Here is a 21182-nt window from a genome sequence, read left to right on the forward strand (position 1 = left end):
GATACGCTTCCGTGCTTCTGCTGAGTGTCCTTTTCATGTGGCACATGTAAAATTTCCTCCCATCAATTCGGCCACTTCCGCACCTATCGCTGCTGCCCTTTTCGCTGTCGTTACTTGCGCCGCTGTTTGCGTCGTGCATTGCGCAATATTCTGGACTCCCGGTCGATGCTTGTACGGCCCGTGCACAAGAATCCGAGCACCATGATAAGACCCATTCTTGTGCTAGTGCTGGTGGCTTTCCATCTCAAACTACTACTCTCTGATATGCTGCCGTCGCCTGCGTCGATTGCGGCGAGCAGCATTGCGGCTCCGTGTAGAATCGCGAACGTTCGAATCATCACCAGGGGCTGGGAGTGTCGGTCCAACGGCATGCGATGCCCGTCGCGCTCGAAGTTTCTCCTGGAGGTACTCCTTGCGAGCACATTCGTCTTGCTCCGCTTTCCACTTCTCGATGAACTGGCGGGGCCTCTCGTCCTCTTTTTCAATCTCTTGCCGCGACCTACCATACGCATGATCCATCGCGCGTTCTCAGTCCGCTTCGGTGTCTGCGTCGTGTCTGCCCTCACAGTCCCGCTCGGTCACGCGGCGGAATTGCTCGAGGACGTCTTGCCAGGTGTTGACGAAGCTAAAGTTGAAGGTCCTCTCGCGGAGCATTTTGAGTTCGCGTGGTGGAATGCGTGCAAGCAGCAAGTCGGTCGAGACTTGCCCAGATGTGTTTTGGAAGAAGCAGCTTTGCTCTTTGGGGATCTCTTCGAGGTGCTGCGCGAACAGGAATGACATTCCTGGCTGCACCTCTTGCTTGGTCTCCCAGAATTGTGTGGCCCTCTCGACCCGAGAGTCGGCCGCTTCCATTCGAGTGAGGACTGCAAATCAGTCGTCCAGGGTCTTGAGATTGAACAAGTCGTTCATTCTGATTCGTAACTTGTCGAGGAGTTTGGGCGGCAGACGTCCGATCCACATGTCAATCTTTTGTTGCTCAGGGACGAGGCTGAAGTCGTATCCTAGCCGCCGCTCGTAACGCTGTACCCGTCTCTTGAACAGCTCGAAGGGTTCATCGTCTCCCATGCGCATCGTCCAGAATTCGTTGGCCAGCAAGTAATGGTACGAGCTTTTGTGTGGGAGGAATCGTGTGTCAGTCATGGCGTCGAAGAGTTGGTCGTGTCCCGGATTCTGCGTGGATATGCGACCGAGCCGTACGAGATTCAAAGCGGAGGAAAAGACGGAAGGTGTTGAGAGATGAGACGTTGTCGAAACCTTGCGTGGATGCTTAGTCACAAACCCTTAACACCTCCGTATCTTGCTTCCCTTGCGTAGATTTCCCGTGCCTTTCGAAGCTCGCTGGTCTGTCTCCATCGAATCGTGAATTTCGGCTGCTCCTACTGCTGCTTATTTCGCTTCTTTCCTCGTCGTCGGCCACCTGCATTGCTCCGCGCCGAGCCACCGTTTGTCTTTGAGTTATTGTCCAAGGATAGTTTTTCAAGACGGATTTCTTCCTGCACCTCTCTCTGCGACCTCTGAAATTGCTCTCTTCTATCCACACGTTCTTCTGCTTCCACGCTCTTGACGAACCTATGACCATATTCTTCGTCCATTTCCATCCGTCTGCGCGTTTTCTCGCGAATTCTTGATATTGCAACGAGCCAGTCACGCCAAACTTCCTCCGGTTCGGTGCGAGCTCCCATGCAGTCGTCAACGATTTCGCTGAACACGAATAAGACATCTTGCCAAGTGTTCACATTGTAGAGATTGGAAGTTCTCTCGCGGAACATTTGCAGCGCGTCGGGGGGAAAGCGGGAAAGCAGGACATCAATCGCCTCCTGGCGATTTTCGGGTGCGTTCCGGAAGAAAAAGCCGTTGGTTTTCTGAAAGGTTTCGAGCGCATAGATGAAGTCGTTCATCTCCGGATAATCCATCTGGAACTCCGGCAAGGGCTCCCAGAAGTTAATAGCCTTTCGACCCTGGCATCGGCAGCCTCAATTCGGCCAATGACTTCAAAGAGATCCTGCAGGGTCGACAGCTCAGTCAGGTCCCGCGCCCGGATCCGCACTTTGTCTATGAGCGAGGGCGGAAGACGGCCAATCCACATGTCGGTCTTGCGCTGCTCGGTGATGTGGTCGAAAGTGTAGTAGCAGTAGGCTTGATAACGCGAAGACTCGCTGTTTGAAGAACTCGAAGCTCTCGCCTTCATTCATGCGCAGCTTCCAGAATTCCCGGGCGACCAAGTACATAGTGGGCCTGGATCCTGGTGCGGTTGGTTAGGACATGGGTACTCTGGGTCCATCTTCTCTGTGGTGGAAGCCATGAACAAAGAATAGAGAGATATCGAGACGAAAGATTTTGAGTTGTCCAGTCAAGAATTGAAGCCGCCGACACACATAGATTTCGTGTATGCGCTTAGTCATCAGCGCCGCGTCAAACCTCCGCTTCTCCGCAAAAAGTTCCAACGACGACGACACCACGACACGACACTCCAGCCCCCCAATGCTCCGCCGATACATACCCCGGGCCCTGGCGGCACCGTCCCGCAGCTTCAGCACCTCCGCCGTCCTCTCCCGCCGCCAACGCCACCCCGCCGCCGCCGCCGGCCGAAAAGACACAAAAGCAAGAGATGGAAAGGAAGGAAAAGCAAAAGAGTCGGCCGCCAACCCCGACGCGCAGCGGGAAGACGTGCCTGGCCCAGACGAGAAGCCCATGCGGATGGAGGACCTGTACAAGATGCTGGACAAGCTGGAGGGGAACCACGCAGCCGAGGCGTCGGACCCGGTATCGCGAGGAGACAAACCGAAGACGAAGCCCAAACCCAGCGACGCAACAATCGGCGACGGCACGCTGACGCCGCGCGAGTCCACGGCGCCCAACGTGCTGGACCCCAAGGACCCGCTCGGCCTCAAGGGCGCGCGCCCCGGCCCGGCCCTGTTCACCAGCAACATGGACCCCATCTTCGACTTCTACGAGCAGGACTTCGACGACGAGACGGGCGCGACGCGGCGGCGGGTGTCGCACGCGCAGATCGCGGCCGACCGGCGCACCGGCGACGACCTGGCGGCCAAGGTGGCGCGGCTGGAGCGCGACCTGCGCGACGCCAAGCGCGACGACCCGCTGCTGCGCATCCAGGAGACGCTCAAGGCGATTGCGCGCGACGAGCTGCTGACGGAGCCGATCCGGCTGCTGGGCGACGCCGACCCGGCCGAGGTCAACGCCGCCATGGACGAGCTGCGCGTCGCGGTGCCCGACGTCGTGCGCGACATGGCCGTCAGCGGCGACGAGGAGCAGGGCCGCGTCGCCATCAACGCCGCCCAGCGCCTGCTGCACCTCAACAACGCGCTGCGCCACGCGTTCCTGGCGACGGACGAGAAGCAGCGGCCCCTCCTGCGCGCCGTCCTGTGGAAGGCCTACAAGAGCGCAAAGCTGCGCGTCCCCGACTTTCTGCAGGAGATCCCGCCCGCTGCCTGGGACATGCTGTTTTACAGCCAGGCCGTGCGCTGGAACCGCCGCCGCGACGCCTGCATGGCCGAGCTGCTGGCCGACATGCGGCGCGTGGGGATGGACGGACCGCCCACCCCGCCCCCTGATGGCAAGGCCCTGCCGGACTTTGGCGACGCGGAGGTTGAGTTTCTTGGGGGGCGCAGGAGGAGGCCGGGGAGGAGGGGGGCGCAGGGGGCGGGCAGACAAAGGCAGGGGGCAAGGGGGTAGCGGACCGGCGGTCAAACGAAAGAGACGAGTGAATCAAGCCACGACACTGAACATACCCAGGAGAGACGGGGGAGGCGATTCGACGGCCACATCCAGCGCCACATCACCGCCGGGCGTATGAGCACGGGTATGAATGTACCGCCGCACGGCAGACAGACAAGCAGGCAAGCAGACACAGCACAGTAAGTCATCCTCGAAGTCACACTCGAAGCTTCTGCGCATTCAACAGACAATGACAGATGACAGAGAACAGGCCGGGTGAGATGAGGATAAAGTATGGCAAGGAAGCTGGATGCTACAGCGAAATACCACGCCAAAAAGAACAAAGAATAAACGAAGAGAGATAAAAATACCAAACCCAACCCAACTCATCCATTTTCCCCACTCGCGCATGCAGTTCGCCGTGAGTGGGTGCTTTCCACACGTATGATACCAAGAACCATAACCATCTATCCCTCCCCACCCCGTCCCTCCATACATCCCCCAACCATCTCACTCACCTACTCCCCCCAAAAACCCCCCAAATCGCCATCACAGGCGCCCTGACGCCCCACTCCCACAGCTCAACGCCCGCATCCGACCAGGCCCAGCGCTCCTCGCGCCACCGGCTCGACGCGACGCGCTCGACCAGGACGAGCAGACCGCCCGCCAGCTCGGCAGGGCCACCGCCGCAGAGCGGGTGCAGCAGGAGCGAGCGCAGCGGAGCGAGCAGGTGCGTGCGCAGGGAGAGGGGAAGGGAGTATGTTCCTTTGAGGGAGGATGCGGGATTCAGTGTTGCGGGGAGGAGGTGGTGGTGGTGAGATGTGCTGGGGTCGGCGAGCGCCGGTTTGCAGGGCCGGGTGGAGCGGCCACGCGGCGGCGAGCGCGAGGCCGAGACGGACGGCGTGTTGGGTGGTGTGAGGATGGGTGCGGCGCGGGGGGCAAGCGAGGAGAAGGACTTGTCGACGGCGGACGCGACGTCGGCGGGCTCATTGGGCGGCGTCGAGGCGCCATTGAAGCGCTGGATGCAGCGCTCGACGTGGCTGTCGGCGTCCGACTTGGCTCGCGGCGGCGAGCTTGCGGCGTAGAGATACAGCGTCGACGGGTCAATGGTCAAGTCGACGAGTGAGATGAGCGGCGGAGGGCCGGCCGAGCAGGCCATCGGGTATGCCCGGTAGGCCATGCCCGTGTCGGTGGCGGCCGCTGACAGGATAAAGTCGATATTGAGGTGGGTCAGGGGATGGTCGGGCAGCGCCGCCGCAAAGGCCTGCGTGAAGCCGAGGAGCGTCTTTTGGATGGGCGAGCCGGGGGGAACCGCAATGCGAGTCCCGTCTTCTGCCGACGAGACGGGCCGCGAGACGACGAAGCTGACGACCTGGCCGTCGCCGAGCAGGACGTGCGCTTGGTATGCTTCGCCGTGGACGAGCTCGCGCAGGAGCCAGGGCGATGTCTTGGAAATGTCGAGCTCGGCGACGCAGTTGTACGTGTCGTTGATGGTTGGCCGGGGAAGCAGAATGCTGAAGCCGGCCTCCCCATCGCGAGGGTCCAGTCTCGACGCCAGGAACTTCTTGGTGTTTTTCCCTCCCGACAGTATCCAGTGTAGATCGTGCCGGCTCTTGACAACGTAGACCTCTGGCGCCCGCAACGCGCTGCCCAGGCCGCGCACGTAGTCGGCAAAGGCCACCTGGTCGCCGGCCAGGCGCAAGATGTCCTGGTCCGGCGCGACGACGCGGCACTTGATCAACGGCTGGGGCAGCGAGGCCTGGTGGTCCAGCACGCGCTTCAGCACGGCCAGGTCGGCGCCCCAGTCATCATCGCAGGATATCCACAGGTCTGGGCGCTCGTGCAGCACGATCGAGAGCAGACGATGGTCGCTGCTCGAGGATCGCATGACGTCGCCGTCAGCTTGGCGTCTGGCTAGCGCTGGCGCCGACGCCGACGCCGACAGCGTGTAGAAGGTGTGCACTGCGCGCGAGATGCGCGCCGACGAGGTGAAGCGAGGGCGCTCGTAGTCGACGGCGACGACGACATGGCCGGCGGCGCAAAAGGCGCGGGCGAGGAAGAGGGCGGCGGGCGACGAGAAGCCGGTGATGAGGACCTTGGGGCGCGAGTGCGAGAGCGAGTCGCGGACGCGGCGGCGGTGCAGCGTCTGGTACGTCTTGACCAGACACACGGAGAGCAGCGTCCAGGGCAGGAAGAGGAGCGGCAGGAGACGCGGGTCGTGGAGCAGCCGGCGCTCGGCGAGGGTCGTTTGCAGCGGCATGGCTACAACGAGGGAGAGGTCATGGTGGGAGAGCGGCGATGAGGTTGAAGTGTAGGACGAGAGGTGAGACTGCGAGCCGGGCGAGGCCGCTAGTCATAGGACGCCGCGTGGATGGCTGCATGGTGTGGCAGCAGGGAGTGAGACGATCAGGTCGAGTCCGGGGTAGGTCGTGTAAGACGAGATGGATGCAGCGTGTCAGGTGTCGGGTGGTGTAGCGTGGGTGGTGTGTGGTGTGTGGTGTGAGAGGTGGAGGTGAGAGGAGCGTCCAGTGAGAGGTGACGTTTGGGGAGGCTTAGTCAGGGATGAGTAATTTGGCCCAGTCAGAGCTGAGTAAGGCTGCTTAGTCAATGCTGACTCGCACCTCAACACCACACCCAGACCACCTCCACTCCACATTGACCACATTGACCACCCACTCACGACTCACGACTCTCGATTCGGCCCGTCGCGGACGCTCCCCAGCAATGCCACCCTCTGGCTCTGCCCCTCTCCGCCGCTCCATCCGCAAACCCCACCGCACCAAGATCCCCTCCCACAGCTCCTTCGACGAGGAAATCCACCACCTGTTCCGATCCCATTGGCACCGCACATCAGACCTGCACCGCGGACTACTCAAGGCGACGCGCGCTCGAGACAATGGCCGGATCCTGCAATACCTGAGCAAAGGCGCCCGCGACCCGGCCTTCGTCCGCGCCATCCCCGTCACCACCTTCACCGAGATACTGCGTCTGTTTGGGCCCGACCGAGAGCTCCGCCCCGTCGTCGACAGCCTGGAGCACACGTGGTGGTTTCCCGACAGTCTCCGCCACCTCCGCACGAAAAAGGTCCAAGAACACTACGACCATGCCCTCAAGGGCCTCCTCAACATGCGCCTCCAGGGCCGCGCTCCGCTCTCGCCCATGGACCTCGGGCTGGTGCTGCGCGGCGCCGGCGAGGCCTATGGCGTCGCTCTGGCGACTGATGCCATCAACGAACTCAAGGCCGCCGACCTCGAGCCCGACGTCGACGGCTTCAACGCGCTCATGCGCGCCACGCTCTACAACCGCCGCGGCGGCGGCGCCACCATGATTGGCTTCACGGTGAACCCTCTGTGGTTTCAGACGCGCCAAAAGGGCATGATGGACTGGGCACTGCCGGAGATGCAGTACGTTGAAAAGGTCAAGGACATATACAGGAACATGCTGGAGTCGGGAGGAATCGCAAACCAAGAGACCATCATCTGCCTCATCATTTGTTTTGCGCGCGAGGCCAAGCTCGACGACGTCAACCAGCTGCTCGCCAACGTCTGGGACGTCAACGTCGACGCCGTCTTGCAGGGCGACCGAGTCCCTCCACCCAAGCCCCTGCCGGCGGGATCCCCGCTGCGCCCGACCGAGGAGCTGCTCCTGGCCATCGTCGAGGCCTACGGCACAAACAGCCAGTCAATGACGGCTCTGGCCCTCGTCGACCACCTGTCGGCCTCGTACGGCATACCCATCTCGAACCGCGTGTGGTCGGCGCTGCTCGTCCAGGTCTACGTCGAATCCAACCTGATCCAGGGCAACAATCTGAACAAGCGGCTCCACGACCACCCGCAGCTGCCCAGGGAGGCGCCGGTGCGGCTGTTAAACACTCTCCTCAGCGAGCCCTACAACGTCAAACCCACCATGGTAATGTACTACTTTGTCATCAAGCGAGCCACGCAGGCTTTTCGCTGGATCCGTGCCGTCGACCTCGTTCGAGACGCGGCACGGCTCTATGACGAGTCGGCGCTGGACGCTTCGGACGCGGCCCACGACGTAAGAGTCGCAAAGAGGCGGGTGGCCGAGGGGGGCGTGTCGTCGGCACCCCTCTTCGAGCTCGCCCAGCGCCGTGAGACCAAGTTGCTCGAGTTTCGCCGCAACCGCGTCATGATGGAGTCCCTGTGCCACATGCTCATCAAGGGCGGAATCGTCCCGGGAGCCTTTCACGTGCTCAACGAGGCCGACGAGGCTGCATGCACCGACGAGTTGGGCTATTCAGAGGAGCACCCCAAGGGCGACTACGTCGTGCAGCCGTACTGGTCGTTTGTTGGACTACCCAACTTCATCAAGGAATTCATCCACCTGCTGCCGCCCGCCGTGTCGTACCGAACGCAGACGGGCTACGTCCGGCTGCAAGTGCACGAGTTTTTGCGATTCGAGGAGCGTCAGGCTAAGCTCGGCGAGGTGCCCAGCATGACGCCCATGAACGCAGACATGACGCGCAGGATCGCGGACCGCAAGGGGCTCAAAGAGGAGCTGGCAGAGTATGAAAGGGCACTCAGCGATGGTGAATACGACTACAAGCGGCTACTGGACAGGAGCACCCATTTTGAGGACTCGCCGGATCTTTCGATACAAGTAGCGACGCACTATCACTATACCCCTTTGCAGCACTGAGCATGAATTCAAGTTTTTTGTTCGTTGTTGTCTTGGCCTTGGCCGTGGAGGCAGTGGAGGCATTGTTGTGCGGCCAAGATGGCACCATGTCCTATGCACGGCGCTTCTGATGTCAGCGGCTTCGTCTCGGCACTGACACTGCCAGAGCTCCTCCAGGAATCGCCGTTGCACAGCGGCCGCTCGCGATCCCCCGCTGACGTGCAGCACGTCCGGAATTGGTTGCCGTCTGGCGGTGTTTGTGCGAGGAGACAAGGAGTCGGCCGCCAAATAGACTCTCGGCAGAGGCTGAGGCCGGCAGAGCCGCAGGAGACGAGAACCAGGTACGGGGTTTAGGTTTGAGCGACAGAGGGATCCCCCTTGGAGGTCAGCAACGTCTTGGAAAACATCGAAAAACACCCTCCACCCTCTTGGCCCTGGCGCAGGGCCAAGTCTACGACGCGGGAGCGCTGCCAGATGCAGCCGATGCATGACGGTGTCAGCCGTTGCGCCAGCGCCCGCCCGTGCTCCAGGCGTCCGTCCTCCACGGCGAGGCCATCATGTATATCTCCGTCTCTTGTCGCCTCCAGCCAGGCCGTCGTGTTTCTTTGTATTTCCACTGCTGTCGCCATCGCCGTCGCCATAGCTGTCGCCATGAGCTGAAGCCTCGCCGCCAATTCTCTCCCAATCTCCTGCGAGCTCCTGCAAGGTGCGTTCGGCCCTCGCCGCCGCGTAAACAATGCCTGACACTCTGACAGCTACCGACATCCCTCCCCGCGCCGACGGGCGCTGAATCGGCGCAATGGCGTTTGCACGCCAGACATGGACGCTGACCAAGAAGAATCTCAAGATTGTTCTCGTCAGGCAGTTTCTGTCGACCCTGATTCGCGCCTTTTTGATGCCCATCATTTTTGTACGTACCGCACAGCCCGCCACCACACTCCCATGCTGATTGGCAGATGTTCTTCATTTCGTACGCCAAAAACTTCTTCATCCCGCCCTCTGAGTACGGCGTCGGCACGGCCCGTCCCGTCAGGTCCTTTCCGCGCGCTCTCGACGCCGCCCAGGGTGGTCGCAACACGGTCGTCTTTGTCAACAATGGTCACGCGGGAGGGGAGATTGAACGGGTCATTTCAAATCTCTCGGATACGGTGCGCGGCGCGGGAAAGATTGCGCAGGTGGTGCAGGAGGACGTGGAGCTCTTGACGGCCTGTCGCAGTTCCCTGCGCGGAGTTTCAGCCTGCTACGGCGCGGTCAGCTTCCACTCGTCGCCGACGGAGGGCTCTGGCGGCGTGTGGAACTACACTCTGAGGGCCGACGGAGCCTTCGAGGAGCGGGTATACGTCAGTCAAGCGGACAACGATCCTCAAATCTACATTCTGCCGTTCCAGCACGCCATCGACGCCGCCATTGCCGGCTCCTCGATCCCCGATGCCGTCGACGAGTTTCCCTACACGGACGAGACGGAGGAGCAGCGCAACGACAGGATTCGCCACCTCTACATGAACACGCTCATCAACATCCTGGGCCTGGCCTTCTTCATCGGCACCGTCGGCATCACGTACCAGCTGACCGGCCTCATGGCGGCGGAGCGCGAACTGGGCATCTCGCAGCTCATCGAGGCCATGTCGCCGAGCAGCAGGCCCTGGCACACGCAGGCCGCGCGCCTGCTGGCAAACCACCTCGCCTTTGACATTGTCTACCTCCCCGGCTGGATCATCATGGGCATCATCGTGCGGGCCATCGTGTTTCCGTCGACCAGCTACGCCGTCCCCGTCATCCTGCACGTCCTCACCGGCCTGGCCCTGTCCAGCTTCTCCATCATGGGCGCCGCCCTGTTCCGCCGCGCCCAACTCTCGGGCATCTCCGTCGTCCTCGTTGCCATTGTCCTGGCCATTGTCGCCCAAGTCACAAAGGCCAAGTCGTCGGCCGCCGTGGCCATTCTCAGTCTGCTGTTTACGCCCATGAATTACACGTATTTCATAATCTATAATGCGCGCTTCGAGCGCGAGGACCAGGCCGTCAGCCTCGTCAAGGGCGCGCCGCCCCGCGAGGGCATCACCTGGCAGCTCCCCGGCATCGTGCTGTGGGTCTTTCTCGTCGTCCAAATCTTCGCGTTCCCCATCATCGGAGCCTGGATCGAGCGGTCCCTGTACGGCACGGCGTCCAAGTCGCGGAAAATGACGCTCGAATCGTCGAGCGAGCCGCCCGAGTCTGTCCGTTTGACGGAGTTCTCCAAGCACTGGGTCCCGAGCTGGTGGCATCGCAACGTAGCCCGCAGGCTCGGTGTTGCTCCCAAGGAGACCGTCGTCGCTGTCAACAAGCTCACGCTCCGCGCTCTCAGGGGGAACATTATGGTTCTGCTTGGCGCCAACGGCTCCGGCAAGAGTACCACCCTCGACTCCATCTCCGGCCTCAACACCATCACGAGCGGATCGATCGAGATTGACGGCACCGGCGGGATGGGGCTCTGCCCGCAGAAGAATGTGCTTTGGGATGACCTGACAGTCTTTGAGCACGTCAAGCTCTTCAACGAGCTCAAGGCGGCCACCCCCGACTCCAAGGCGCAGATTGAGGACCTAATCAGCCGGTGTGATCTCCTCCCAAAGCTCAAGGCCAAGAGCAAGACGCTGTCTGGCGGCCAGAAGCGAAAGCTGCAGCTCGCCATGATGTTCACCGGCGGCAGCAGAGTGTGCTGCGTCGACGAAGTCAGCTCCGGCATCGACCCGCTGAGCCGCCGCAAGATCTGGGACATCCTGCTGGCCGAGCGCGGCGCCAGGACCATGCTGCTGACGACGCACTTTCTCGACGAGGCCGACTTCCTGTCCGACTACATCGTCGTGCTGTCGCGGGGCAACCTCAAGGCCGAGGGCTCGGCCGTCGAGCTCAAGCACCGTCTCGGCGGCGGCTATCGCATCATCCTGGACAGCTCCAACATGCGCGACCAGCCCAAGGCCCTCGATGGCATCCCGCGCCAGGTCCTGTTTGATCAGACCGTCTACCACATTGCCAATTCGGCGCAGGCCGCGGAGCTGACGGCCAAGCTCGAGCGCGAGGGCGTGTCGCAGTACCAGGTCAACGGCCCGACGATTGAGGACGTGTTTCTGCGGCTTGCGGAGGAGGTCGAGCTGGAGCCAGACCACGACGGGACGCGGCCGGAGTCGGTCAAGGCGGATCAAAACGCCTCGTCCTACGTCGACGTCTCGGAGCAAGCGTCGTCGATGGAGGTCAAGCCCGAGGCCGAACAGCTGGCTCTGTCCAAGGGCCGCGGGACAAGCTTCTTTGAGCAGGCGTTCGTCCTCTTCCACAAGCGCGTCCTCATCCTCGCAAATAATTGGATGCCGTATGCCGCTGCGGTTCTCATCCCCGTCATTGCGGCCGGCTTGACGACGCTCTTCCTGAGCGGCTTTGCTGGCGCGTCCTGCGACCCTGGCGACTCTGCCAGCGATCCCACCGTCGTCAGTCTGGCGCTGGATGTCTTTTCGGGAGACGACGTCCTCATTCCGGTCGGCCCGTCCAGCAGAGTGTCGGTCGAGACTCTTGCAGCCTCGTTCCCCCTGACGAACCGCAACCTCCACTTCGTCGAGAGCATCGGCGAGTTCAACTCGTACGTCCAGGCCAACTTCGCCAACGCGACGCCCGGCGGCATCTTCCTCGACTCGACGCCGACCATGGCGTACATTGCCAACGGCGGCGTCTACTACGCGCTCATGACGCAGAACCTGCTCGACAGCGTCCTCTCCAACACGACCATTGCCACGCAGTTCCAGAGCTTCGCCGTCCCCTTTGCGCCCAACGCCGGCGACACGCTGCAGCTCATCCTGTACTTTGGCCTCGCCATGTGCGCCTACACGGGCTTCTTCGCCCTGTACCCGACCGTCGAGCGCGTCAACAAGGTGCGCGCCTTGCACTACAGCAACGGCATCCGCGCCGCGCCGCTCTGGGTCGCATATCTGGCGTTTGACTTTTGCTTCGTGCTGCTCATCTCGGCCGTCGTCACCGTCATCTACGTCGGCGTGTCGGGCGTCTGGTACGCCCCCGGCTACCTGTTTGTCGTCTTCTTCCTGTACGGCCTCACCTCCGTCCTGCTGGCCTACGTCGTGTCGCTGTTTGTCACGTCGCAGCTCGCCGCGTTTGCCTTCATGGCTGGCGGCCAGGCGTCCTTCTTCCTCATCTACTTTGTCGCGTACATGTGCATCTTGACGTACATTGCCCCGTCGGATATCGACCGCGACGTCACCCTCGCCCACTTTACCATTGCCCTGGTCACGCCTGCTGGAAACCTCCTCCGCGCTCTGCTGCTGTCGCTGAATGAGTTTTCGCTGCTCTGCGACGGCGACGCGGTGCGCTCGTACCCGGGCGACATCATGGCGTACGGGGGCCCCATCGTGTACCTGATCGTCCAAGCCATCGTCCTCTTCGTCTTCCTCGTGTGGTGGGACAGCGGCTACAAGCCGGCCTTCCTCGTCCGGCGCACCTACACACCGCTCGACCCCGAGGAGTCCTCGCACATGAGCCCCGACGTGCTGGCCGAAGCGCGCCGCACCGAAGCGTCCGACGACCGCCTGCGCGTCCTCCACCTGACGAAGCGCTTCGCGCGCCGCAAGCCGCCGGCGGTGCGCGACGTCACGTTCGGCGTGCCGGTGGGCCAGACGTTTGCGCTGCTGGGCCCCAACGGTGCCGGCAAGAGCACCACCATCAGCCTGATCCGCGGCGACCTGCACCCAACCTCGGGCGACGCCTTCATCTCCGGGCACAGCATCACGCGGCACCGCGCCGCGGCGCGCCTCCAGCTGGGCGTGTGCCCGCAGTTCGACGCCGTCGACACGCTGACCGTGACGCAGCACCTCACCTTCTACGCGCGCGCGCGCGGCATCCCGGCCTCGGCCATCGCGGCCAACGTGTCCGCCGCCATTCGCGCCGTCGGCTTGCCCCCCTCGATGAAGCACCGCCCTGCCCCCGCCCTCTCCGGCGGCAACCGCCGCAAGCTGAGCCTCGCCGTCGCCCTCACCGCCGACCCCGACGTCCTGCTGCTCGACGAGCCCAGCTCCGGCATGGACGCCGCCGCCAAACGCGCCATGTGGCGCGCGCTGCGCGCTCCCGGCGTCAGCGCCCGCCGCGCCGTGCTGCTCACCACGCACAGCATGGAGGAGGCCGAGGCCGTCGCGGGGCGCGGCCGCGTGGGCGTCGTCAGTGGCGGCTTGTTGGGCACGGGGAGTGTGGAGCAGCTGAGGGATCGCTGGGGGAGGGCGTGGGTTGTGGGTGTCAGTCTGGCCGACGCAGAGGGAGAGGGAGAGGGTGTGCTTGGGCTGGAGCAGCGCGTCCGCCGCGTCCGCGAGTGGGTAGCTCGCGCCATCCCGTCGGCGCAGCTGGACGAGCGCGTCGGCGTGGGCGGTGGTGTGCGGTTTGTGGTGCCCATTGGCGATGGCGACCGCAGGGAGCCGGAGTCAAACGACAAAGATGGAGGTGGAGATGGTAATGAGGGCTTGAGCATCGCCGCCCTCTTCAACCTGCTCGAGACGCGCGGACGCCGCGAGGCGGGCATCGGCATGTATAGCGTTGGCCGCACGACGCTGGATGAGGTGTTTGTTGCCATGGTTAAGGCGCATGATGTGGAGGAGGAGGGGGAGGGGAAGTGAGAGGTTGTGGAGAGAAGGGAGGGGTGGAAAGGAGGAAGAGGGTTGCGTTCATGATTGTACGATGATGGATGGCGTGTTTTTGTGGTTTCTAGGTGGGTTAAGGGGAAGGGGAATTTGCATGGCGTTCTGATGGCATTTTGAGCATTCGGGGAACGTGAGGCATGGCGTGGAATTGCGTAGCATTGTAGAGCATCACGACGCGGTACGGTATTAGTATCTCATGTTCATTTCTGATTGAACATTTTCGACGACTCTTGTAAGCTCGCGGAGATGGGAAAGCAGAGTGTGACTGTACAAGGAGTAAGTGCTGTTGCGGGTTATACGCGACTTTACCCCCCTGTTTACCTTATCTTCATGACAATCTTTCTCGTTGTCATCCCTGGGACCTCGGATTACTATTCTTGCGTTGTCACTTCAAACATATGGTTCACTTCCCCTGCAGCCCCATTTGATTCTTTGCATTAACTACTTAAACGGTACTGTAGTGGTATAAGCGAACGCGGGTATCATGCCTGCCTGGTGCAGTGAAGGAAATAGTTGAACCGCCACTTTTGCCTTCCTGCCTGCGTGTGAAGTTTCCCTTGCCTCTGTCTTTCGAAGGGCTATTCCTTTGGTTTTTGTCGTAAGGGTTTTCGGTTCAGCTGCCTCTTTTTCTGCCGCTTTTTCCTTCACTAATGCTAGGCGTGGGATGCATGGCGAGCGAATGCAGAGCAGCCCCAAAAGGCGGATGGATGGCGCAATGATAAACGACAATGTCGACTCGAAAGCGGGCACATGAGTTCTCGAAAGACAGAATATCGACTCCTCGAGTGACGGCCGCTCAACTCAACAGCGTCGTCCCGTCAGCGCACACACAGCTCCTGTACAAACCAAGTCAGCACGCAGTTCCCACGTACACTGGATGAGGAGACGCAGCACTTACCCGCTATCATCGCAGCTCCCTGCCTTCACGGCCGCGCCGTCTACTGCCTCCCCCTTCACTCGAGCACACCACGCCGCGCACAACCCGCCCGCGTCACCGCCCGCGCCCCGCCCTTTCGCCTTGCCACTCCTCCTCGCTGCGCCGCTGGCCGCCGGCCGCTTCTTGCTACCCCCGTCCCCGCCGCGCCTGCTCCCGCTGTCGCCGCCGCCCGTGGCCGCCATCGGGCACAGGATCGGGTCCAGCATGTCGCGCGTGTAGTCGATCCAGCCCTTGGGGTTCGGGCGCACGGGGAACGAGAGCGGCGCTTTCGCCGGGGCCCCGCGGAGCGGTGCTTGCTTCGCGTTTGCGCTTGCGCTTGCGGGTTGCGATAGCAGGTCCAGGGAGCTGGGGATGGGCACGGCGCTTGCTGCGGCGGCGAGGAGGAGGAGGAGCAGCAGAGAGAGCAGCGGTGTCCGTGGTGGGTAGCGCATGGTTGCGGATAGACGTATGGTGAAGTGTGGAGTGGAATTGCCTGCGCAGTCGAGCGGGAAGCGCAAGTGATGCGGTGCCTCTCGCGGTGTGTCGAGGTCGCCCTGCCGTCTAGACCAAGCGTCGGACGGCTCAGAAACTTGGAACGGCGCTCAGCTGCTGCGGGCTGACGGCTCGAGCGTGGGAGCTCTTGGGACGGGCACTTGGCTGCGGCAGCGTAGCACAAGACGAGGGGTGAGGTGCGCTCTGTGGTTTGCTGGCTGGTCGTTGGGAGGGGTAGCACGCGGCGGTGGGTTCTTCTTGGGACGCTTCGCACGTTTCAACTTGGTCGGATCGGTCGCATCGCGCTCCTCGGTGATGGGATCCGGCAGTTTTCGATCGCGTCTGGGCCAGTTTTGGAGAAACTCGCAAGTGTGGTGAGCGCGGCCATGGGCTTATGTATAGTGCGGACGGGAACCCCTCCACGTCGAGGCTCGCCGTGCCAACCATCGTCACGTCATGTGCCGTCGTCGTCGACTAGGCGTAGGACGTGCCACTGCGCCAGAGCGCGCTGCCACGAACCGGCCGGTCGCTGGCTGGCTAGCTAGCTCGGCTCTGCCATGACGCCGCGCTCTCTGTCTCCCCCGCTTCCTGGGCCGCCCACCGCGGTAGGGTTCCAGCGGACGTGTTTGGTTGTGGCGCGCCCGTGGTTCCGTCGCCAGGGCATGGTCATTGGCCACGCGCGAACCGGTAAGCAGGCTAACACTGGGCGGGCTTAGCTAGCCGAGTCGTGGCATCAGTTGGTGGGATGGGCCGCAGAGCTCGAGGAGCTAGCGTCGGCTTGGCCTGGTGAGAGTCTGGGGTCCTTTTTGGGGTTGCTCATGGCAGCACTTTGTCCCTGACAAGTGAATGCACGGCGAGAGGTCTTGATTGCGGATGAGCATCGCCAGGGGAACTTGGGCCACTGCGTTGGGCAGAACGAGTCCTCCTCGTACGAGAGAGAGAATTCCAGAATCAATCACCACGGACGAAGCAGCCGGTCGAGACGTCACTGCGAGCCAGCCACAAAAGGTCGACGTCTCGACTGTGTGTTTGGATCGCCGGATGCGGGCGCATGGCGGGTCCCTCGTGGCCAAAAGCCGCAGCTCCAGGCAATTCCAGTCCTCACCTCGCGTGGGCGGTCGTCGGTTTGAATGTCGTCTTGTTGACGTATTGGCCAGGGTTCATGGTCGAGAAGATGGTGCGGAGAGCGGCTGACCGGGAGCAGTGCTGTTTGGCTGTTTTAGCTCGTGGCCAGCGCGCCCGAACACCTCAGCAACCTGCTTCTGCGATGCTTCAGGTTCTCCATGACGACTGTTGGCCGCGGTGGTGGAGGCTCGATGAATGTTTCGATTCGGTTGACTGGTCGTGTTTCCACCTCGCAGCGTCAGCGGCACGTGGTGGGCGAGTTGCTGCAGCTGGCTCCTTTGCATGCACGTCATGTACCTGGTGGGTTGCCGAAATAGTCGTGCACCAGTCCCTGTCGTCCCAAATTGGACTGCTTCTGGGGCCATTTGCTTGTGAGAGGAACGTACGCGGCAGAGCGGAGCAGCCTCGAAACCGATGCAGACGGCACCAATAGTTCTGCCAATGGTCAGTCGCGCACAGGGCCTCTTTGACTTTGCCGAGGAGGATAGAGACGGATTCAACCATGGCCTGCAGGACTGTCACTAACATGATAGTTGAGAGGAAGTGATTACTAAGGCGGGCACTAGCGCTTCTTTGACTTTGTGCCGTCTGACATCAACACCATCGAGTCTTCTTCACTTCGCCAAAGGAAGCTCACGTTGCGGATTCATTGGCTCAGATGGCGTGGAAGAGAGTTGCGCAGCAATGAATAAGCAGAACCGAACACCCGCTACAACTCGGCTGCTGCAGACGAGCCTGGCGTTTCCAATGCTGCCGAGAATCGCATGAGCGATGAAACCTCCCCGGCTGTTTCAATCGTCGTACGAAACGCCAGCAAGTAGAATCATCACCGGAACCGAGCCCAAGCCCGGCCTGCCAAGGCATCGACGTCTGGATGAGGGCGCTGTCAAGCCATGACGACCTTTCCAAATCCCGTCGGCGATAGGGAACTACTGCATCTGCGCGTTGCGAATGAGCTATCCAGAAATCCAGTCACTGAGAAGCAGAAATAGGCGACACTGCATCCTAACCCACAAAGACGCGTTATCCAACAGCCAAACAGTCCAATCGCAATGGTGTTTGGGGTCCATACGCGCTGGCCGCTCGGTGACGCGTGCAGTCGAGAAAATCTGGGGCGCACGCGTACTCCTTTCTGGCTACTTTTCGAGCGGCTGGAACGCTTCCAGAAATTCGTGGCAACACGCTTGGAATATTTGACTTCCCCGTTCATCGCACCACGACAAATGTGCAGTCCCAGGCTCTCGAACCAACGACATTGACATGCTCGCTGCAGCCGACTGTCTCGTGCGATTCAATATTCGGCCAGCTCCAACCGATGGGACGCAAGGGATCGCTTGTGGCTGAATTGGATCGTCCACATTCGTCGGGCCTGCCCTGCTTTTGCGGAATCTCGGAGCCCTGCCCAGGCCAAGGGCTGTCCACGGTCATGGCCGTGGTCGTTGATCGCGCCGCTTCGTCATCATCTGGTCGCACAGCCCGGCAAAGCCATCTCGGACGCAAGAAAGGCCAGTCTCCTGGTCGGTGGGTTCGGTCAGGTCAGGACGCACAGCAAAGCCAGCAAAGGCCGCAAAGGAGCAAAGGAGCAAAGGAGCGCTGGGCAATCTCAGGTCGAGGCAGGAGATGCGGATCATGGCCGTTTATCACGGCCGACGACGCAGACAAGGGGCGGCGGCGTGCAGGTCCGCATCGGGAGACATGTAGCGAGCTGCGTCCAACGTCGCCCATCCACGTATCACAAACCCCGCTCGCCCTGCGTCATTCGTCGACGGTTCCCCCAGGCTCTCCCGCCTCTGTCTCGCTCTGTGCCGCCCCTGAGTGGCCCGTATCGTCGTCCCCAGACCGCGAACGGCGGTGGCCTCGCTGCCGACCGTTGGATCGCATATTGCTTCTCAGCCCTATCCATGGCCATGGGAGAGCATACAGAGCGCGCGGGCGGAGGACCAGACCGAAGCCGACGGATGGGCTGCGCTGCGCTGCGCTGTTGCTGTGCCTCGCCGGGCTTCGTAGCAGTCAGTCATTTCTCGTGCGGCCTCTGCGATGATAGGATGCGTTATATAACCCCCAGGCTGCGGCCCCCAACGACGCGCCCCCGAGTTGAAAGCCTGCCGTGCTGGCAAGCCGCTGCTAAGGACTACAACACCGTGCTTTGAAACCTGCAACCCGCCAACTACCTTACCGCCATGGTCGGCGTTCCCAAAAGCACGGCCTGTGCCACGTGCAAGTCGAGGAAGATCAGGGTACGTCCATCCATCCATCCATCCGTCGTGGCCTGACACGAGAGAGCTCCACGCGCCCGCCCGCGTCGTCTCACCACTCACTGCCCTATACATACTCATCCCGCGAACAGTGCGACCAAAAGTGGCCAACCTGCGAACGGTGCCAGCGGAGCGGACTCGACTGCCCGGGGCCCTCCAACCCGCACGCAAAGTTTGTCGACGAGCGGCCCAGGCACTACCGCGCGTCCATTTCCAGCGACGACGAACCGTCCTCTCCCGCCGCGAGCCATGCCCCGTGCACCAGCCTCGAGCCCATCCGGACCCGGTACGAGCACGATGGCTCCATGTACAGCACCTTTCGCATCGTCAGGGAGGGCAGCAGCAGCAGCGAAGGCTCCCCGACCAGCGAGTCTGAAGAAGCAACCTCGCCAGCGCTCTCGACGAGGGTCCAGTCGCCTCCTCGCAGGGCGAGGCCCTCGCCGCCGCCACGGTGGGTCTACCCGCATCGACAGCTCCCATGGTCGCCCGTGGACAGAATCACGCACCGTTTCGTCAAGACGCTCCGCGAACAGGGTGCCTCGAACCAGATGACGCTGTTTGGCCCGTTCATCGCGCAGGTCCCGACGCGGCTGGGCTCGACAAGGGCGCTCCGGGACGCCGCCCAGTGCCTGATTGCTACCCACGAGGCCGTCATCCTCCGCAAGAGCGGCGACGGCATCAACCTGGAGCTCTACGTCAAGGCCTTGGGCAGTCTGCGCGCCGCCATCATCAACCCGGTCAAGTCCGAGTTGACGTCGACCCTATGCGCGTCAGCCTTGCTGGCCATTACCGAAGCCTACGTGCGTCCCCAACACTCTTTCTAGACGCATGCTGATTGATGCAGGCGGTGGGCACCGTCGGGACGAACCGCAACTTCGTCACGCACCTGGGCGGCGCGGCCAGCATCTTGCAGAAGCTGGGCCCTGGAGTCTTTAAGAATGCCCAATCATTTGAGAGGGGCGTTCTGCGAGCCATTACGGTCGGAGTGGTAAGTCCTGGCTAGGCAAAGCAAAGGCCCAATCCTGACTCTTTCAGGGACTCGACGCTCTGTTCGGCGACAAGGACGACATTCTCTGCAGCCCCGAGTGGGAAGAGGTCGCCTTTGACACGACCGGCCTGCAGGAGCCGCGCCTCTCCCTCAACAAGCTCATGCGCGCCATGTCCTTTCTCCCCTCGCTCAGTCACGACATGAGAGCGTGCGAAGCTGGGTCGACGGACCCACACGTCACGCCTGCCTGCCTCTACAGGCGCGCTTTAGCTCTTCGCGTCATGGTGGATGAGGTGACGCCCTATATTTTGGAAACGCTCAAAGATCATGACCGCGTTCTGCTGCTCCCTTCAGACGCATGCTCCATCTGGAAACACGCCTTCTTCTACTCGGACTACGGGACGGCCTTTGCATGCTGGTTCTACTGGAACATGAGCATGGTCGCTTTGAGCATCGTGATTGGCATCCACCGACGGCCGCACTGGGCGGCGCAGCTCGGCGGCGACCGCCAGCCGGACGAGACCATCGACCAGCTCGAGCGCGAGTGCGTCGAGATGGCGCAAAAGACGGCCATGAGCTGGGAGCACGCCATGCGCACCCGGCCGCTGGGCACCATGTACCACGACTTTGGGCTGATCATGGCCTTCAACGTCTTCGGCGCGTACGGCTCGTCCGACGCGGCCACCTATTCGGCGGGGGAGCTGCAGGACTGGTGCTTTGCGGCGCTGAAGCAGCTCGCGTACAGCAACCGCTCGCCGCGCGGCTACTCGCGCAGCAGCACCCCCTTCTTCGCCGCCCCCGACCACGCCGACCCCCTTGCCACGCAGGACTCTTCCTCCGACAACATGCAGTGGAACCCGCGGCACCTCGAGTGGTTCGGCGCCTGGTGTACGGGCGGCTGCCTCGGCCGCTGCGACGTCCCCGACCCCCGCAACGACGTCTCTCGCAGCGCTGGCCGCGACGCCGACAACGCCAAGGACTTTCTCGTGCTGCCGCCCAACGGCCTCCGGATACCGTGGCCCAGCACGCGGAGAGTCTAGGCCGGTTGAGATTCGCCGTGTCAGTGTTTGATTTGTCTTTGCATGCATGGCGCGGCGTTGGTGGTTGATGGGTTTGGACTCCCTTTCTTTCTCTTGCCGATCTTTTTTTCTGGCTCTCCCGTCGTTTCTGTGCCACAATGGCGAGGTGTGCTTCCATTCCTGGGATTCTTTGATACTGTGTCATCTCGTTGCGGGTTTCCATTCTCTACGCCCAAAATCACACTACATAGTCGTAGCTTTGCGGATGAAACCGCGGCAAATGCTGATACGTACCTGCGTCCAACATCTGAAATAACTCGTGTTGCATAACCCCTTGCTCTGTTTCCTGCCCACGCATCGCGCCTCCGCGCAGTCGGTTCCCACGCGTCCCGGACGGTTGGTCGTTGGGTCATG

At 61.9% G+C, this 21182-nt stretch overlaps 9 protein-coding genes across 9 annotated transcripts; 5 read left to right on the plus strand and 4 right to left on the minus strand.

The window, feature by feature from the left end:
- Positions 1–528: 528 nt before the first annotated feature.
- On the minus strand, positions 529–2188 carry J3D65DRAFT_670678 (uncharacterized protein; the record flags this gene model as incomplete). Its single annotated transcript, XM_066803320.1, has 4 exons — positions 529–863; positions 948–1108; positions 1570–1931; positions 1991–2188. The coding sequence occupies 4 exons, from the start codon at positions 2186–2188 to the stop codon at positions 529–531; spliced, it is 1056 nt and encodes a 351-aa protein (XP_066651697.1).
- Positions 2189–2455: 267 nt separating this feature from the next.
- On the plus strand, positions 2456–4052 carry J3D65DRAFT_685236 (uncharacterized protein). The gene has a single exon (XM_066803809.1). It carries the CDS (start codon positions 2482–2484, stop codon positions 3691–3693), a length of 1212 nt encoding a protein of 403 aa, XP_066651698.1. The 5' UTR covers positions 2456–2481; the 3' UTR covers positions 3694–4052.
- On the minus strand, positions 3674–4489 carry J3D65DRAFT_635459 (uncharacterized protein). Its single transcript, XM_066801321.1, has 2 exons — positions 3940–4489; positions 3674–3875 (listed from the first exon to the last, which is right to left on the minus strand). The coding sequence occupies exons 1-2, from the start codon at positions 4171–4173 to the stop codon at positions 3705–3707; spliced, it is 405 nt and encodes a 134-aa protein (XP_066651699.1). The 5' UTR covers positions 4174–4489; the 3' UTR covers positions 3674–3704.
- J3D65DRAFT_635462 (uncharacterized protein) lies at positions 4173–6173 on the minus strand (the record flags this gene model as incomplete). Its single annotated transcript, XM_066801322.1, has 1 exon — positions 4173–6173. A coding segment is annotated over exon 1 (1742 nt), but the record flags the coding sequence as incomplete, so codon positions are not given.
- Positions 6174–6314: 141 nt separating this feature from the next.
- On the plus strand, positions 6315–8699 carry J3D65DRAFT_82519 (mitochondrial ATPase expression-domain-containing protein). Its single transcript, XM_066804216.1, has one exon. The coding sequence runs from the start codon at positions 6400–6402 to the stop codon at positions 8332–8334; it is 1935 nt and encodes a 644-aa protein (XP_066651701.1). The 5' UTR covers positions 6315–6399; the 3' UTR covers positions 8335–8699.
- Positions 8700–9112: 413 nt separating this feature from the next.
- Positions 9113–13949, plus strand: J3D65DRAFT_670682 (uncharacterized protein; the record flags this gene model as incomplete). The annotated part of the gene is made up of 2 exons (XM_066803321.1): positions 9113–9223; positions 9270–13949. 2 exons carry the CDS (start codon positions 9113–9115, stop codon positions 13947–13949), a joined length of 4791 nt encoding a protein of 1596 aa, XP_066651702.1.
- An 820-nt stretch (positions 13950–14769) lies between these two features.
- Positions 14770–15341, minus strand: J3D65DRAFT_606009 (uncharacterized protein; the record flags this gene model as incomplete). The annotated part of the gene is made up of 2 exons (XM_066798408.1): positions 14770–14809; positions 14872–15341. The coding sequence occupies 2 exons, from the start codon at positions 15339–15341 to the stop codon at positions 14770–14772; spliced, it is 510 nt and encodes a 169-aa protein (XP_066651703.1).
- Positions 15342–17595: 2254 nt separating this feature from the next.
- J3D65DRAFT_82563 (uncharacterized protein) lies at positions 17596–18806 on the plus strand. The gene has a single exon (XM_066804217.1). The coding sequence runs from the start codon at positions 17822–17824 to the stop codon at positions 18545–18547; it is 726 nt and encodes a 241-aa protein (XP_066651704.1). The 5' UTR covers positions 17596–17821; the 3' UTR covers positions 18548–18806.
- J3D65DRAFT_635471 (uncharacterized protein) lies at positions 18602–21072 on the plus strand. The gene is made up of 4 exons (XM_066801323.1): positions 18602–18743; positions 18854–19561; positions 19606–19749; positions 19797–21072. The coding sequence occupies exons 1-4, from the start codon at positions 18687–18689 to the stop codon at positions 20787–20789; spliced, it is 1902 nt and encodes a 633-aa protein (XP_066651705.1). The 5' UTR covers positions 18602–18686; the 3' UTR covers positions 20790–21072.
- The last annotated feature ends 110 nt before the right edge of the window (positions 21073–21182 follow it).

This window comes from Phyllosticta citribraziliensis, assembly GCF_038025025.1.
Source record: "Phyllosticta citribraziliensis strain CPC 17464 chromosome Unknown J3D65scaffold_11, whole genome shotgun sequence".
Classification (NCBI taxonomy): Eukaryota; Fungi; Ascomycota; class Dothideomycetes; order Botryosphaeriales; family Phyllostictaceae; genus Phyllosticta; species Phyllosticta citribraziliensis.

Coding starts and splice junctions, on each gene's coding strand:
- J3D65DRAFT_685236 (XM_066803809.1), top strand. CDS start 2,482: ATGCTCCGCCGATACATACCCCGGGCCCTGGCGGCACCGTCCCGCAGC.
- J3D65DRAFT_635459 (XM_066801321.1), bottom strand. CDS start 4,173: ATGTATGGAGGGACGGGGTGGGGAGGGATAGATGGTTATGGTTCTTGG. Junction 3,876..3,939: donor CATCTCACCCGGCCTGTTCT/CTGTCATCTGTC, acceptor AGGATGACTTAC/TGTGCTGTGTCTGCTTGCCT.
- J3D65DRAFT_82519 (XM_066804216.1), top strand. CDS start 6,400: ATGCCACCCTCTGGCTCTGCCCCTCTCCGCCGCTCCATCCGCAAACCC.
- J3D65DRAFT_82563 (XM_066804217.1), top strand. CDS start 17,822: ATGGGACGCAAGGGATCGCTTGTGGCTGAATTGGATCGTCCACATTCG.
- J3D65DRAFT_635471 (XM_066801323.1), top strand. CDS start 18,687: ATGGTCGGCGTTCCCAAAAGCACGGCCTGTGCCACGTGCAAGTCGAGG. Junction 18,744..18,853: donor GCAAGTCGAGGAAGATCAGG/GTACGTCCATCC, acceptor TCCCGCGAACAG/TGCGACCAAAAGTGGCCAAC. Junction 19,750..19,796: donor GAGCCATTACGGTCGGAGTG/GTAAGTCCTGGC, acceptor TGACTCTTTCAG/GGACTCGACGCTCTGTTCGG.